The sequence below is a fragment of the Pipistrellus hanaki genome (genome assembly GCF_964339955.1).
Source record: "Pipistrellus hanaki genome assembly, chromosome: 4".
NCBI lineage: Eukaryota > Metazoa > Chordata > Mammalia > Chiroptera > Vespertilionidae > Pipistrellus > Pipistrellus hanaki.
Genome location: NC_140506.1, coordinates 69,862,260 through 69,879,396, shown reverse-complemented (window position 1 = coordinate 69,879,396; position 17,137 = coordinate 69,862,260). Strand labels below are relative to the sequence as shown.

General features: G+C 38.9%; 1 protein-coding gene across 1 annotated transcript in view; it reads right to left on the bottom strand.

Annotated features, from left to right (window-relative positions):
* SLC27A6 (solute carrier family 27 member 6) overlaps nucleotides 1-17,137 on the bottom strand; it is a 50,130-nt gene that overhangs the window by 5,792 nt on the left and 27,201 nt on the right. Inside the window, exons 5-8 of the mRNA XM_084881403.1 lie at nucleotides 12,447-12,641; nucleotides 4,736-4,826; nucleotides 1,568-1,766; nucleotides 242-339 (exon numbers count right to left, since the gene is read on the bottom strand). Of these exons, the coding sequence (XP_084737529.1) occupies nucleotides 242-339; nucleotides 1,568-1,766; nucleotides 4,736-4,826; nucleotides 12,447-12,641 (583 nt within the window). The remainder of the gene's footprint in view (nucleotides 1-241; nucleotides 340-1,567; nucleotides 1,767-4,735; nucleotides 4,827-12,446; nucleotides 12,642-17,137) is intronic.

The window sequence follows — 17,137 nt, the reverse complement described above, 5'->3', positions numbered from 1 at the left end:
AAAATTTCAATGGGTTCCTTTCCCCTGATGTGGCCATGAAGTTGGTTAGCTTGCTCTAGGGCATTATTTGCCATAACAAGACTGAGATAACTATCATATATATATACATATATATATACATATATATATATATATATATATATAATGTTGAATTAGTAAGAAATGTTGAATTGCAAAACTAAAAAAAGTTGGCATATAATTCTCTCTGAGAATCCTTCCCAAACCCAAAATATATTCATACCTGGCACTGCCACACCATATACGTTTGATTCTTGTATGAAATCTAATATTCCAATAATATCAGCGACCTCCGTGGTTGCGATGTTTTCTCCTTTCCATCTAAATAAAACACAAGTGCCAGTTAGTACACCTATATCAGAAGAACTAGGTGCCCACTTTTAGTTTTAGTGCCTTGCATTTGTCTCTGTGCAAACACCTAGTAACGAAAAATAATGGCAGTTTTCAAAACAAAATACATATTCTAAGGAACCAATTTGTTGATAACTCAACAAAACCAGTATCTATTTTTTAGTTAAAATTACTTTATCTATGTCTCAGGGATATAAACTGCTTACTGAAAAATGTTTTTTTTTATGATATGTCATAAAAATAAAAGCATGATAATCCTTTTTATTTTGTATTATAACAGTTGAGTAGAAAATGCCCCCTATCTCTAATGACAGATAGAAAAAACTGAAAGAAAAGCTATAGTTAGTTGCCTTTCACTGTACCTAACCCTTTTGATTTCTAGGGATTAATCCCTTTGGCTCTTTCAGTACATAGGAGTAGATATTTTATTCTAATTAAAATAAATGTTAATTGATTTCTGGGAGGAAGGAGAGGTAGAGATAGATAGAAACATCAATGATAAGAGAGAATAATTGATCATTTGCCTCCTACACGCCTCACACTGGGAATTGAGCCCACACCCTGGGCCTGTGCCCTGACCAGGAATCAAACCACGACCTTCAGGTTCAGAGGTTGATGTTCAGTTACTCAATCACGCCAGCAGGCCTTAAAATAATTTTAATTTTAAATAGTGTGAGCTCCTTATTTGGTATAAGAAAGTGAGGAAGTATAATTCATTTATTTAAGCAATTTTTGAATGTCTATTGTTTGTCCTTCACTGTTCTATCGTCATTGATTAGGAAAGTAAAATGTCATAAGCCTAAAGTAATCTTAACTATTAAGAAAGAAAATCTAGAAAGGGAAATGTTGCTGTTTCATTATTTTTATCACTAGGTCAAGAAGTGGACCATATTTGACCAAATTGGTTTTAACCCTACCATTTAGATTTCATATATGTGTACCTATTAGATATGCTAAGAAAAAGGAGCTTACTAATTTGGACCAAATGGTTTCATTAAAATAATTATAAAAATTGACATCAAAATTTAACTTATATTTCAATCTAGAAACAGAAGGCTGGTAGATTTTTAAATGGGGAGACATGATTGAGTTTGCCCCGAAGGTGAAGAGCATGCGGTCTATAACGCTTCCACAGGGCCCTGCTCAGCGCACAGTTCCCAGTCACAGAACAGGCAGGGTAACCGATGAGGTCTCATACCTGAAAGTGTCTCCAAGACGGTCACAAAAATAGAGAAAATTCTCGTGGTCTTGGACCATTAGATCTCCTGTGTTAAAGTAAACATCTCCCTTCTTGAAAACGTCACATAGCAATTTCTTCTCCGTGTGCTTTTTATTCCCAACGTAGCCAAAGAAGGGGTTCTTTTCAGTCACTCGGGAGATGAGAAGTCCAGGTTCTCCTGTGAGAGAAAGGCATCCTCAGTGATCTGATTAAAACTGTTAATATCCGCACCCAATTTACATCTGACCAACACAACTCTCTGCCCATCTGCCTTTCCTCTGAACTTCTTTTATTATGTTTAACATCATTTGCTCTGGGTGCTCAGAGTACAAACACCACATCTTCTCACAGTCTGCCACAAATGCAAATTACTTGGGGAAAACTAACAAAAAAGAAATGGAATGTGAAGAAAGTATATTAAATTTATTTTACATCCTGGTTGGTTAGAGCGGTGGCTACTTTTCTTTTGGATTATGCAGATTTTACCACTGCTCATAATGGAAATTCTATAAATAACAACCATAGTAATAATTTTAAAAAGGAGATGATATCAGCAATATTTCCTGGGCACTTACTATGTAGCAAGCCCCGAAGCTGCCATTTTGTTTATTCTTTACAGAAATGCTTTGAAATTAATAATTATAACCGCCATTTCACAGGGAAGAAACTAGGGACCAGAGTCCAACAGATAGACAGGAATGAACCTAGTAATCAAATTCAAGTCTCAATAATTTTTGCAACCTGGTTTTTGTATAATACTATCTCTGATATAATTAATATGTTATTAGAAGTTTAGGAAAATGCCTTATTCCTCTGGTATGTTAGTCTGGTAACCCTCGATGGGCAAGAGATGAAACACGAAATTTATTAGTTTTACTACAGACACATTATCAAAAGTAATTTTTCAATAACATTTATTCAAACGAATCCAGATTTTGGCCAGCAATCTGCAAGGTGAGAAATGACTTCCAAGAGAAGGGTGGAAGACAAGAACAGCAATCACTGCCCCAGGCAATTTCCAGGCTATTGGTGACTTGTTTTGCTCCTTGTGAAGTGAGTGAACATCTTTGTGATGAGTTAAATGGGTTAAAGTCCAGCTTTTTTTTTTTTTTTTTTTAACTTTTTATTCAACTGCCAATTACTCCTCCTCGTTCTGGATATTCTGGCTTCGAAAGGCTCACAAACCAATGGCCAACACAAGCCTGCTTTGCTACAGCAGAGGCCCCTCAAGGTCACTGTCATCACCAACCCCATCATCAGCAGCAGCATCATCTCCGTCATTATCATCATAATCAACTTCATTGTTACACTTATTGAGCAATTTCTGGGGACCAGCCACTATTCTGAGCACTTTACGTATGTATCCCACTGGATTCTCATCACAAACCTGTAGGACAGGCCCTCCTATGATCCTACTTCACAGTTGAGAAAACGGAGGAAGGAAAAGTGATTTGCCCAGTGCCGCACGCAGCCAATTGTGGGGCTGGAGTTTTTAACCAGGACACCCTGACTCCAAAGCCTCTTCTCATTGCATATTCCATCAGTCTGCATTCCCTCTAATTAATTCAGAATTTTCAAGCCTCACCTTTCCCTTAAATTTTATGCTGTTTTTCTTTTTCAGGATGCAAGTGAGTTTCTTCCCTAAGAAATCAATTATTGCAAATGCTTGAAAGGTCATAGTGTATTCTTATCTGTCATTGACAGGCAATTTATGCAAGACATAATGCCTTAATGGGAAAAGAAAATGTTTAGTAACCTTTAATTAGAACTGCAAAATAGTAATAAGCAGTTCTGGGATTCAAGTTCTAATATCAGATATTACTGTAATTATAAAAAATAATAATAATAAAAAAACACACACTAACTAGCAGGGTGTGTTGAAATGAAGTTTCTTAGAAATGGCTTTTCTTTTGAATACTACCTATAGAGTTCATTTAGGGAAAGATATTTGATAAATATCCCCAGGCTTGACTTTCAGAGGATTGGGAAATCTGTTTTTTAATAGATAAGATTTGTATTTTTTTTCTTTACTTTCAGCTGCCAGGAAAAACGAAACAAAACAAAAACCAGTTTTGCAGCATCTACCTCCACATCTGAAGAAAAGATTTAAAGGAAATCATCTCTGAAATGTAGTTTCAACATATTCTTAGGCAGTAAAATGTAAGTTTGGCCTGATTTATTCAGTCTGGTCTGCTAAACAATTTTAAGTGCACATCTCTACATTTAATTTTCTAGATTGATGACACGCAGCAGCAAGTTAATTGGGGCACTTTCTTTCATTAAAATTTCCAATTAAAGCCCTAGCCAGTTTGTCTCGGTGGATAGAGCACCGGCCTGTGGACTGAAGGGTCCTGAGTTCAATTCCCGGTCAAGGGCACATACCTCTGTTGCAGATTTGATCCCCATCCATGGTCGGGGCATTGGCAGGAGGCAACCAATTGACATCTTTCTCTCTCACATTGATGTTTCTCTGTTTCTCCCCCTCCCTCCCATTCTCTCTAAAAATCAATGGGAAAAATATCCTCTGGTGAGGATTAACAAGACAAAACAAAAATTTCTCACTAAAAATTATAAGAAAGCCTACCTTGGTGGAGGAGGAGGAGTGAAAGGGAGAAAGAGGGGGAGGGGGTGACAAGCACACGCCTGGCCCCCCAGCAGGGCTTTGCACACATCATCTCAGATAACGGGGTTAGTGTTGTCACCTCTACTCTGCATGTGGAGAAAATAAGACTCAGACAGGCCGGGTGACCTTCCCAAAGCGGTGCAGTTTCTAAATGTGAAAGCCCAGATTTAAATTAAAGTCTGCCTGATTTCCCACTGCACCCAGAATGTTAAATTAAGTCGTTCATTTTAACGTTGGTGATATAGGACATTGGACATATGCCACTGTCACAAAGCAGAAGTAAATGGTCGATTAAGAAAACCATGAGGCCAACAGTAATCCCTTTTAAATTTTAATAATTTAGCATCTGAGAGATTCATTTGTGGCCTCTAACATCTAATAATTAAACCATCCTACCTACATTGAAATTCCAGCTAAGTCACATTACCTGTTAGAAATGATCATTCTCTCTGTTCTAAATTTAAATTTAAAAGGAAATTCTGAAACCTTGCCTGAGGTGACATCTTCAAATATCAGAATCTTACCTTTTTTTACATGACTACACCAGCCCTGCTCGTTTCTAATGGGCTCATCTTTCTGGAAATCATACTTTATCAAGTCAAAAGTGAAAAACAACTGCAGAGACAAAAATAAACGGAAACAAGACTTAATTATTTGTGCAGTGACATCTATGGGTAGAAGATTTTGTACTATGTTGAAACAGTGAATTAGAATGTGGACTTATTAAAACACGGACTGTTTACTGATGCAAAATTAAATATTTGAACATCGGAATTGAAGGTGTTAGTAAACAGCACTCATGTGCTGGCATTTACTTTCATTTCTTTCTTGTTGCCCATTGCACCTGGGCAAACATTTCTAACTTTTATCCGGAATGAGAGAATGCAAGCAGTCCCTGCACTCAACTGCACACTCGACTAACTACCGGGAGCAGCACCACTGCCTTGCCTTCTCCTTTTTGCAGTCATTCAAAACATCCCTCGAAGGGGAACGTTTTAATAGAACTAAAATGTAAACTATGTGAATATAAGGGGCTCGTTGTCTATTTTTAATTTATAATCCCTTGAAAAGGAAAAGGTGCCCAGAAGGTACTTGTTCTCTGACACTTAGATCTTTCCCCCAGGCCTTTCACCTAATGCCCCTGAGGCAGCACTCAGAACTTGTGTGCCCTCCTGTGGTGTGAGTTGGCAAACTTGTCGGAACATCCTGATCACATTGGGTATCAAGCTTCTTGGACAACTTTCCTCGTCCCCAAATGTTTCCAGCTGGCCCCCTCCTGAAATGGTTACCATGTCATGAAATGGTCATGATTACCATGTCATGCTGATTCATAGAGCCACTAAAATCTGACCCCGGAGAGAGAACTACAGATTGGTTCAATCCAAACCCCCTCATTTTATAGTTAAGAAAATTGAGGTTTTCTCTGATTAATCAAATAAGCAATCTTATTAAGCTGAACTAGAAAATAGTAAACTAAAATAGAGGAAATAAAATGAAGTGAGAAAATAATAGGAAGGACAAATAGGAGAGAGAAAAAAAGGAGGAGGGCTAGACGGATGAAAGAAATGAACAAATCCTATATAATAAAAGGTTAATATGCAAATCAACCCAACAATCTTTTGCTATGATGCGCACTGACAACCAGAGGGCAGATGCCCAGCACAGGAGCTGCCCCCTGGTGATCAGTGTGCTCCCAAAGGGGGAGTGCTGCTCAGCTAGAAGCCAGGCTCAGGGCTGGTGAGCGCAGTGGTGGTGATGGGAGCCTCTCCCACCTTGTGGCAGTGCTAAGGACGTCCAACTTCTGGCTTGAGGGGGCATAAGCCGTCAGTCAGACATCCCCCAAAGGCTCCCAGACTGCAATAAGGTGCTGGTCGGGCTGCGGGACTGCCCCGAGTGCACGAATTTCATGCACTGGGCCTCTAGTCCTATATAATAAAAGACTAATATGCAAATAGACCAAATGGCACAACAACTGAAACAACTGAACAACCGGTCGCTATGACATGTGCTGACCACCAGGGGGCATGTGTGGGACATGGCGGGCATTGGCCATGGCGGGATGGTGGAGCAGGTGAGGGGGTGCTACACGAAGGGTGCTGTCATCAGGGCGAGCTTCTGGTGGTTCCTGAAAATTCTTTGCTCCCATGTGCCGCAGTCCTGCCCGGTGCTTGCACCTGCTGCTGATGCTGGCCTCGCTCGCTCCTGCTACCAGCACTGAAGCCATTGCTTGCACCCGCTGCCAGTGCCTGGCATCGGTCCCGATCACTAGGTGTCGGTCCTGATTACTCAGTGCCATTAGCAGTTGCCAGCCCGGATTGCCCCAGAGGGCTTCTCCACTTCCTCTGCTCCTGCGGTAAGATCAGAGCAGCAGCTGCTGCTCACACCCACTGCTGGGGCTGGCCCTGCTCGCACCCACAGCTGGGGCTGGCCCTGCTCACACCCACAGCTGGGGCTGGCCCCAATTGCTCCGAGCGGAATGGTGCTATTAGCGCGTGGGAGTGGGGAGGCTGGCAGACAGGGGACAGGGAGTTGCACTGGGAGGGGCCAGGCAGGGGTGTGGAGGATCAGCTAAGACCTGCCCATGTGCCTATCACAACCTTGCAGCCCACAGTTCCTTTCAAGGTGCATGAATTCGTGCACTAGGCTCCTAGTATAGAATAAGAGGGAAAAGGTGAGTGAGATTAATAGTATTATTTTTATCAAAGACTAAACACAAATATCTCTGGTTTTTAATCTTAGTAAAATCAGCATGTAACTAGAATCACAATTCATTATCTGGATTAAAATATAAACGAGAACAACTAATATTGACTCACTGTACGCCTGCCACTGTGCTAAGGAATTAAGAGCAGTTTTTAATTTAATCATTAAATCGCCCTATAAGGTAATTAGTATTATCCCATTTTAAGAGGAGGTCCAATGAAAGAGGTTGCAAAGCAAAACATATCATTATTCCAGACATAAAGGATTCTTTATTGAAATGCAAGCTCGCATCTTGTTGGTCTTTGTTTGTGACTGAGTAACTGGATATTGGCCACTTGCCCAATGACTGGTAAGAAGAAAGATTCCAGAAGTCCCAGAACTGCATTTGTCAATTTGGCCAAATAAGAACAGAGCCCTGTTCACTACCCAATCTCTTTTCTCCTGTTTTGATATGCTTTATATTTTGAAAAATTTGCCCAGCATCTGGTGTCATCAGCTTGAGGGTTATTTCTTTTAAATTAATTTGGCAGCTACCTGCCTGGGTGACATTCACGCCACACCCAATCACCGTTCAATGTGCCTGTTGTCAGGTACAGGGGACTTGGTGGTCAGAAATTGGGTAATTTCATGATATAAATGAAACTTAAATATATCACAGCATCTTCTAGAAATCACCAGGATGAGAGCATTAAGTCTCAGCCAGAGGGATTTCAATATTTTCCTTGCCTTCAAGAGGCTCCACAATGTTACAAAAATGGCTGTTATAACACAAACAAAAAAAAGGTGCCACACTATTTCCTAAGTAAATATGCACATGTACATTTTTACCCTACACGATGTGTATCCTTTACTTTTTCTGCCTCACCATATCCAATGGTCCTTTAATTTATGATTGATATTTCCACCAGGATATGTTTTTCAGATGATCATTCTGTACCATATCCCTCCTACCCCTGGAATAAAATGTGCTCTTTTGCTAATGATTTAAATCTTTATTTTAAGGAAGTTTTCTTCTATTATGTTTCAAATAATTATCTCTTTGATTTTTGCCCCCCTGCAGGAACACAAGTTAAGTATATATCAAGTCATGGTCTGTTTTCAAAATCTACTTTGTTAATTTATTTAAAAATATATTGTATTGATTTTTTTTACAGAGAGGAAGGGGGAGGGATAGAGAGCTAGAAACATCAATGAGAGAGAACCATGGACTAGCCGCCTGCTGCACCAACCCCCCCTCCCCCCGCCACACACACACACACACACTGGGGTTGTGCCCGCAACCAATGCACATGCCCCTGACCAGAATCTAACCCGGGACCCTTCAGTCCACAGCAGACTGCTGCTCTATCCACTGAGCCAAACTGGTTTCGGCTGTTAATTTATTTTATATTATTTCTAGAGGCCTGGGGGCACAGGTGCCTGGTGGGGGGCATGGCCTGCGGGGATCATCCCGCTGTGGGAGTGCTGCTCATCGCCATCTGCCAAAGGGCTGTGCACTGCCCTCTGAGCGGCTGCTCCCTGGTCCGGCATCTTCCGTGGAGCTGGAGCACTCACCTCTCCAGGGGACCTGGTCTGGCCCGGGCCCAGGGACAATACATAGCCTGAGAGGCAGCGGAGTAGGCCTCAGTCCCATGGCCACAAACCTGCCTCCCAGCCTCCAGGGTCAGTTCTGAGAGCCCGGTGGCGGCACTGCATGGCCTGCCGCCATCTGGAGGCGGTAGCAGGGAGCGAAGAGGAGGAGCCTGGGGTGAGGAGATGAGGACTGCAGCCTAGATTCCTGCCTGTTGGCCTGGGGTTCACAGCCACTCATCCCTTTCAGCTGAGCGGCACTCCCACTGTGGTAGTGCACAGACCACCAGGAGGCAGACGCTAAATGCAGGAGCTTCCCCCTGGTGGTCAGTGTACGTCATAGCAACTGGCCGACTGGTTGTTCTGGTCATTATGCTGTTAAGTTGCTAGGCTTTTATTATATAGGATATGAATACTCTTTTTATTGTTTGTGTGACCCCTTAATCCCATTGCTCTTGCTCCCTCACCTTGTTTACAGTCCTGTTTATTTTTAAGTCCTTTAATGTGGTGGTAATCTCTGTAATATTTTCATTTTTTTCTCTCTATTGATTTTTTTTTTTTTTGAGATGAGTATGTCTATTTTCCAACTCCTGTGGGATCCCCTTTCACGTCCTGCATGGTTCAGGGTCCCGGTTCAGGGTTTGGGTTCTGGAAAAGGGCTGCACACAAATGAGAAGAGACTAGAAGAAATTGAATTTGGCGATACGGAGGGCCAGGCGGTAATCCAACTCTAGTGGGAGAACTACCCCCTGCTCTGGCCCTGCCATCCCTTTTATTGAGGCTTTGGGGAAACACCCAGAGCACTTAGGCAGGAAATAACGGAAATTTACATAGGACAGAGGTGGAGGCTGCTTCAGCTAACTATGTCCCAACTAAAGGGTGAGTGGTTAGAGCAATTAATGCTGTTGACAGCCTTCCTGGCTTCCTGTCCACATCTCTCTATTAGTGAAACAGTAATTGGTTTCTGGCAACTTTGTTTGTTAATTTATCTTTTCCTTGAAATTTCCTCTGCTTTAAGCTCTTATTTTTAAGGAGAATATTAATGCAATTTTTGAATCTATAGAAAATTGTTTTTCTAAAATTTTCTTGGCCATTTTCTTTTCATATAAATTTTGGGAGAGTTTGTTCTAGGTCTGTGAAATTTGCTGTTGGTATTTTAATGAGGACTGCATTGAATCTACAGATTGCTTTAGGTAGTATGGACAGTTTAATGATATTGATTCTACTAATCCATGAACACGATATATTCTTCCACTTGCTTATATCTTCCTCTATCTCTTTTTTTCAATGTCCTGCAGTTTTCTGAGTACACGTCTTTCGCCTCCTCAGTTAAGCTTGTTCCTTGGTATCTTAACTTTTTGGTTGCATTGGTAAGTGGGATTGTTTACTTTCTCTTTCTGTGAGTTCACTTTTGGTTCTGGGCCATTTTGGAGGACTTACTATTTGATGTCCATATTTTTTCAGCTGCCTTTTAATTTAGATTCATTCCCCACCTCCGTTTCAAATTTTATTTCCGCTAGGGATTTCATGTTTGTTCCTTCCCCAGGAAGGCAGTCCATAACTTTTACTTGGGTTTTTTTCTTAAATGAGTTGTCACAAAAGTTTTTATATTGATTGCTTTGGGAGCGTATATGGGACACATATCCCTTCAGGCTCATGCATTTAAATAGTAAGTATAGCTCACAAGAAGGACATTTGGGTCATAGAAACTGTTTTGCTGCTTTCTTTTTCCTTCACTTATAAAATCCTATCTCTGTTGAGAGGCTGATTCCTCTCTGAGACACACTTATCAAATCTCTCTACACAATTATGAAAGAGTTACTGGTCCAATTTTTTCTGATTGCCTGTTATGTAACAAAACAATATGTGAATGAAGTGATAAAAGACAGAATTCATATAATATTAGGTACTTTTTTTTTTTTTTTTTTTCATTTCCAGACTGGAAAAAAACCTTAAAATGAATGGAAAAACAGAAGTTTTCTAAATAAATTGGATACAATCATGACTTCCTACATTATTGACATTACTAGAGGCCCAGTGAATGAATCCATTCACATTGAAAGGAAATTAATTAGAACAAATATTTTAGAGGCCTGGGAGGAACCATCAGAGGTTGGCTCCTGGGCATGTCCAGCCCTTCCAGCCCATCCCAATCGTCCGGACCACAGCAGCAAGCTAACCTACTGGTTGGAGAGTCTGCCCCCTAGTGATCAGTGTGCATCATATCAACTGGTCGAGCAGTCGACCTATCAGTGGGACACTAAGCACATTAGGCTTTTACATATATAGATTATAGTCTGACAGGGAATTTGAGATATCAGAAAATTAAAATTAAGTCAAGCCAATAGTGAAATACAAATATTATCATTGTACTCTGTGAGATGATTACTTCAGAGTGACTCAGCTTCACTAAAAACTTTTAATATAAATACCAATTTTTAATGGAATTAGTTCAATGAATTGAGAAAAATTAACTATAAGGGATGTAAAACTCAATTAATATTAGCACTTACTTTCCCCAAAATTACCTTTATTCAGAATGCAAATGCACTTCTGGCAGGACATCAAGACCTTTAAAAATCCCAAAGAATGCATTAACCTTCTTTAGGTTCCAAACATTAGGGAAATGTATATTAGTCTTGAGTCTATTTTTTTTACTTTTTAAAAATTATGTATTTTATATATTAAAAAATTTTTTAATTATAATATACATTCAATGTTATTTTGGGTTAGTTTCAGTTGACAACATATTTTTATCTCTTTTGACATTAAATGTTTTACTATTTATTTAATTTATGGTTTTTTATTATTTCCTTCCTTTTAATTCTCTGAGTTTGTTTTTAAAAATTAACACTATAGAAATGGATATTTAGCCCACTAATATTCAGCTGTTCTTTTTTGAGTCTACCCATTTTGAAATGTAACATTTTCATTATGATTCAGCTCATTTTTTTTTTCTTTCTAATTTCTGGTATTTTGTTAAGTCATGAAAATGTAGAGATGTTTTATTTCCAAATACATAGGAAATGATCTAGCTGGCATATAAAAAATATACTTTTACCTTCATTAAACTGTTGTCAGAGACCATAAGCCATATGAATTAAATTGCTGGAATTCCCTAAGCGGAACAGTAATCTTTGTGAATTTTCACAAGTGCTAGGAAAAAATGGACGCTCTGCAGTTTTTAGATGTAGTGTCCTAAATATGTCCATTAGTTCAAGTAGTTTGTTCATTGTATAATTCAAATATCCTATATCATTGACATTTTTTTGTTTGTTCTATAAAATATTGAAAAAGCTATAAATACAATTTCCTACCATGATTCTGAACTTATTTTCCCTTGAGGTTATATAAATTTTGAGACTATTTTCAATTTTTATTTTATAAAAAATATTGTTGAGTACAAATTCTATTTTGACAATTATTTTCCCCAACTCAGTTGGAGATATCTGTTTACCATTTTTTGTGTTCCATGGTTGCTGTTGAGGAATCAGCTATAAGTCTTTTACTTTGAAGAAGGTGATCTTTTGGCTGCTTTTAACATTGTAGTGGTATCTTGATAAAGTTTTAAAATAAACCATATATTAGAAGCCTATACATAAGTTTTGACTGATGTAAAAATGAAAGGCAAATAGAAATAGTGGATTGAAAATACTCAAGGAAAATGGAGTCAAATTAGTATATATCAGGATCTATGATTACTATTCATATTGACATCATTAAATCTGAAAACTGAACAAAAGAATTAGGTATCATTATCCTCATAGGAGAGGGAAAACATCGAAGGTTGAGGTTTTCATAATCTCTAGTATTATAATTCGCCTAGAGGCTACTTTATTCATAGAAGTTCTCAACTTAAAAAACAAAACAAAACCTGATAATACTTACCATAAGGTATAAGCACAAAGCTAGAAGAGAGGTCATCAGGTCTCAAAATATTTGTAAAGAAAATATGGTACTTACTTTGTAAAAGAAATTTGTTCTCCCGACTGCTCCAATCTTCCCAGTGTGATTCATAAAACAAATGTTTCCTTCCGTAGCTCCGTAAAGCTCACACATCTTGATATTTCCAAATCTGTCTAAAAATTCTCTCCATACATCACTCCGCACACCATTTCCAACTGCCAAACGCACCTGATGATCCTTTTCTCCTTCTCTCTGTTAGAAGAAAATATTTTACTTGTAACTTATTAATTCTAGGTTCCCAATTCTTTCTTTCATTACCATTACTCAAATGGTAAATACCTAGAAGCTGTGTATGTGCAATAATGAAAGGAAAGTAAAAAAAAAACAAAAAAAACCAACCATGTAAATCTGTTGCAGAATCATGTTCAAAAGCTAATGAAACTAACCTGGCCCAGAGTTATAAACCTTTATTTCCCCATATGTGAGAAAAGCTCTTTCTAAACTCCAGCTTATTGAAACCTTATTTTGATAAAGATCAGTAAGGAAAAAAGCATATTTCAGGGGGGAAAAAAGCATTACTAAAAAAAAAAATTATAAAATATACTGGAGTTTGTATTCTTAGCTCTATCTATCAGTATATATATATATATATATATATATATATATATAACACACACACACACACATATATATATATATATATATATATATACACTAAGTATATCTTATAGTATACTCAAAGGTATCCATTGTCTATATACCTTTGAACAAGAGGTTGAATACTATTTTGATTCTCAATTTATTCATTTGCAAAAGCTGACAATAATACTACCTATTAATCTCACCTATACTACACTGCAGTATACAGTTAAGCCTCATGCCTAGCATATAGTAAACAATAAATTGAGGTCATCTAATCACTATAATATTTGGTTTGCAAATATATGATTACTACTTGAAACTATTATATTTTTTAATGTGCAATATTCTTATATTTTTACTTCTAAATCTCGTTAGAATTTAAATAATTATAACTACATTTTATTCTACATTCAACAAGCATTATATTAATTAATATGAATATTACAGTAATCAAAAATCATAACCTCACACACCTGTTAGAATGACTACTTTAAAAAAGACAGGAAGTAAGTATTAGAGAGGAATTGGAGGAAAGTGTGCTGATAGTGGGATTTCTAGAGTGGATTGCAACCACTATGGAAAACAGTGTGGAGTTTCTTTAAAAAATTAAATACAGAACTACCAAATGATCCAGCAATTCTACTTCTCGGTATTCATCTGAGATAATGAGAACACTTATTTGAAAAGACATATACACCCTCATGCTCCTTGCAGAGGCAAAATATTGATAGCAGGAGGCTACTGTTTATCTTGAGAGAACTACTCAGTAAACTAATTTGATAAAATAAAAATGAAGTAAGAGACAGCTAAGACTATGGATACATTGGAAATAACAGTCTGAATTGCTGCTGCAGGCATAGGCCCCACACCAAAGGAATTTAAGATAAATATTTTGCAGATAGAGAGAATAAAAAACCCTCACTCAAAGCAGCAGCTCCTTCCAAAACAAAGGATTTCTTTCTACCACTAACCAGAACTCTGCGGAGTCTGCCCTGCTCCCACCTCTGGGCATGCCAGATGCTGCCCACCCGGCAGGAACTGCTCTTGGACTTCCCATTGCATTTTCTATATAAAACACTAGTGTCGCAAATCTTAGGATTTGTTCTGTCTGAACAGAGAACTCTATAATATGGAATAACTGCTGGATGCTTTTCAGGTCAGAGGTGAGTTTTAGTAAGCAATATTATTTATAAAATGTGTTGGCACACTCTGGAAACCGATAAGAAGATGATTTATAAACCAAGTCCCATAGACTTTAACCTGTGTGGGCTTTTGCTACACAAGTTTACTAAGTAAGAATAACCATTCATCCAAAATGATGTAATTGGTATAGAAAATCCAATTATCGGAACTAAGATGTAAGTAAAAATAAATACATATAAATAAAAATAGTATATAAATAATGATGTAAAAATTATTTGAAGCCCTATCGCCCAAAATATATAATTATTTTTGGTACAAACACACACACAAAGAGAGAAAGGAAAGAAAACCCAGAAGTAAAAAAAAAAAAAAGTTTACAAAGGGATGGAAATTTTACCTAAAAGATATATACAATAAGATGTTATAAAATCTAAATTAAGGGTTAGCAAACTATAGATTACAGGGGCCAAATGTGGACCACCTTCAGTTTTTATAAATGAAGTTTTATTGGAACTTAGTCATACCCATTTATATGAATTGCCTATTGCGGCTTTTGCAACAGAGGCAGAATTAAGTAGCTGTGACAGAGACCGTATGGCCCACAAAACAGACCAAGCTTTCGAAGCCCGGAAGTAAAAACAACCAACAGTTCTTACTATTAACACACGTCCTGCACCATCTGGTTAATGGACAACATATTGGTGTTACAAATATTGGTTCAGTAAGCGTTCTCATTCAGATCCCCACGTGTGTTCATTTTATGTTTCTCTCTTAGGAAGGGATCTATCTCACTGAAAATGACTGGGAGTTTGTTTTCTTTGTAAAAGGGGTGAAGAGCTTCTCAGGCACATTGGACACGTTGGCAGGCGGGCAAAATATCCGTCAGATGAGCCTTAAAGCAAAACAAACACAAAGAGACCCACAACTACCTGCCTGGCGATGTCGTGAAGTGCTCCTGTGGCCCTGGGAGATGCCTGGAAGCCAGGGGAGGTGTGAAAACATGTACCCGGCACCAGCATGATGGATGGGGAGGCGGGCAGGGGGAGAACAGTGGCTGAAGTGATCCCGGTAAAAGATGCGAAGGGGAAGAATGTAGGTTACGGTCAGGAGAATGAACATGGCGAGTCAGCAGCATGATAAGGGCGAGGAAGGAAGAAATAATCAGAATTGGCAAAAGGAGCCTTAAAAAGTGACCCTGGAAAACATGGAAATTGAGAGAAGGGTCTGAAGGTTCCTAATTATATTTGGTTTTATGTGTCCATTTTGAAATTGCTGTGAAACTAGCAGTGCATCGTATAACAAATAGAACCAAGTCTTCATAACTCCCATCTATAATTCTAAAAATCCCCTTCTCTGTTCATCAATTCCCTTGAGCTTTCTTTAGGACAAATTCCCATTCTCTTTAATTCTCCCTGAACCCTGAGGTTACTACCTAAATATCACTGGGTATCACTGGGAATGGACTGAGGAGAGCATGCATGCATAAATATGAGTACAATTAAGTGAATGAATGGATATATAACACCTGCATATACACCTACACAATGGAAAGAAACAGTGTGGCAGAGACTGAGGGACAGAGAGACAAAGAGATGGATAGAGTCAGAGAGAGTGCATGAGACAGACAAACTGAAAGCAGAAAAGACAGAATGAAAGTGAAAGAAAGTATAAAAGACACAAAGAGCAAGAGGAGAGACAGAGTGACAATATAAACAAAACAAAGAGTGAAACGGAGGTAGTACATAGGAACATAGACACAGAGTGAAGTATGCACAGAAATGCAGAGAGACACACTCATACAGGGATGCCAAATGAGGCACATTCACACAGAGAGATTCTCTCTCTCTCTCTCTCTCTCTCTCTCTCTCTCTCTCTCTCTCACACACACACACACACACACACACACAGAGAGAAAAACAAAACAAAACACATACACCTCAAACAAATTTGGACACAGAGAAAGAAGAGAGAGGGAAGAGCCACACCCAAATATGTTGGCACAGTTGCACAAATATTGAGATATACAGAAAGAGATACACGCAAACCGAAAGACATACAAACAGAAATCAAGGTAGAGAGAGAGAGAGACCAAGAAGGAGCAAATACAGAAATCCAGAGTGCAGGATGTGAGGACAGGAACAAGAAGCATGCTTGCAGCCCGATCAGGAAAAGCAATGGGAGTGAATATGTTTGAGCTTTATGCCCAGGAGGTCAGGCATTATCTCATTTCAGTCACCACAATACCCTACACCAGTGCTCGTGAGCCATGGTTTGCCACTCTGTTGACTAATGAGTTTGCCCACCACAGCCCTATTCAATTAAGAAGTATTAGCCCCATTTCCCACATTGAACTAATGAAGTTCAGGTCCAAGATCACATACCAAATAGACAGAATTTGAATACATTAAAATGTAAGCACTATGTGGGCAGGGACTGTTGCCTGTTCTATCCTCTACTGTATCAACTGCCCCCTAAGACTATGCCTGGTGTATAAGAGATGTTCACAATCCATTTGTAAAAGTAAGAAAGAAAAGTAGGGAAGGCAGGTTCAAGGAAGGAAGGGAGAGAGTGGGAGCAGGAAGAAAGGAAGGGAAAAAAAAAAAGGGAAGTAAGGAGAAAACCAGTTTAAAAAAACCTTAAACCCCCCCCCCAACCCTTTTTTTTTTCAAGCTTTTCTCCATGATTTCAGTAACAGGAAGCAACTAAAACATGAGTTTCCAATTCAGTAGTTAGTGTTTAAATGTTGACACACTCCCACACATGTGTAGAGTAAGCCATTTTTAAAAATATATATACTAGAGGCCTAGTGCATGGATTTGTGCACTGGTGGGGTTCCTCAGCCTGGCCTACATCCTCTTGCAATCTGGGACCCCTCTAGGGATGTTGGAGAGCCAGTTTCGGCCTGATCCCCATAGGCCAGGGGCCAGGAGGGACTGCAGGAGGGCTCCAGGGTGTGTCTGGCC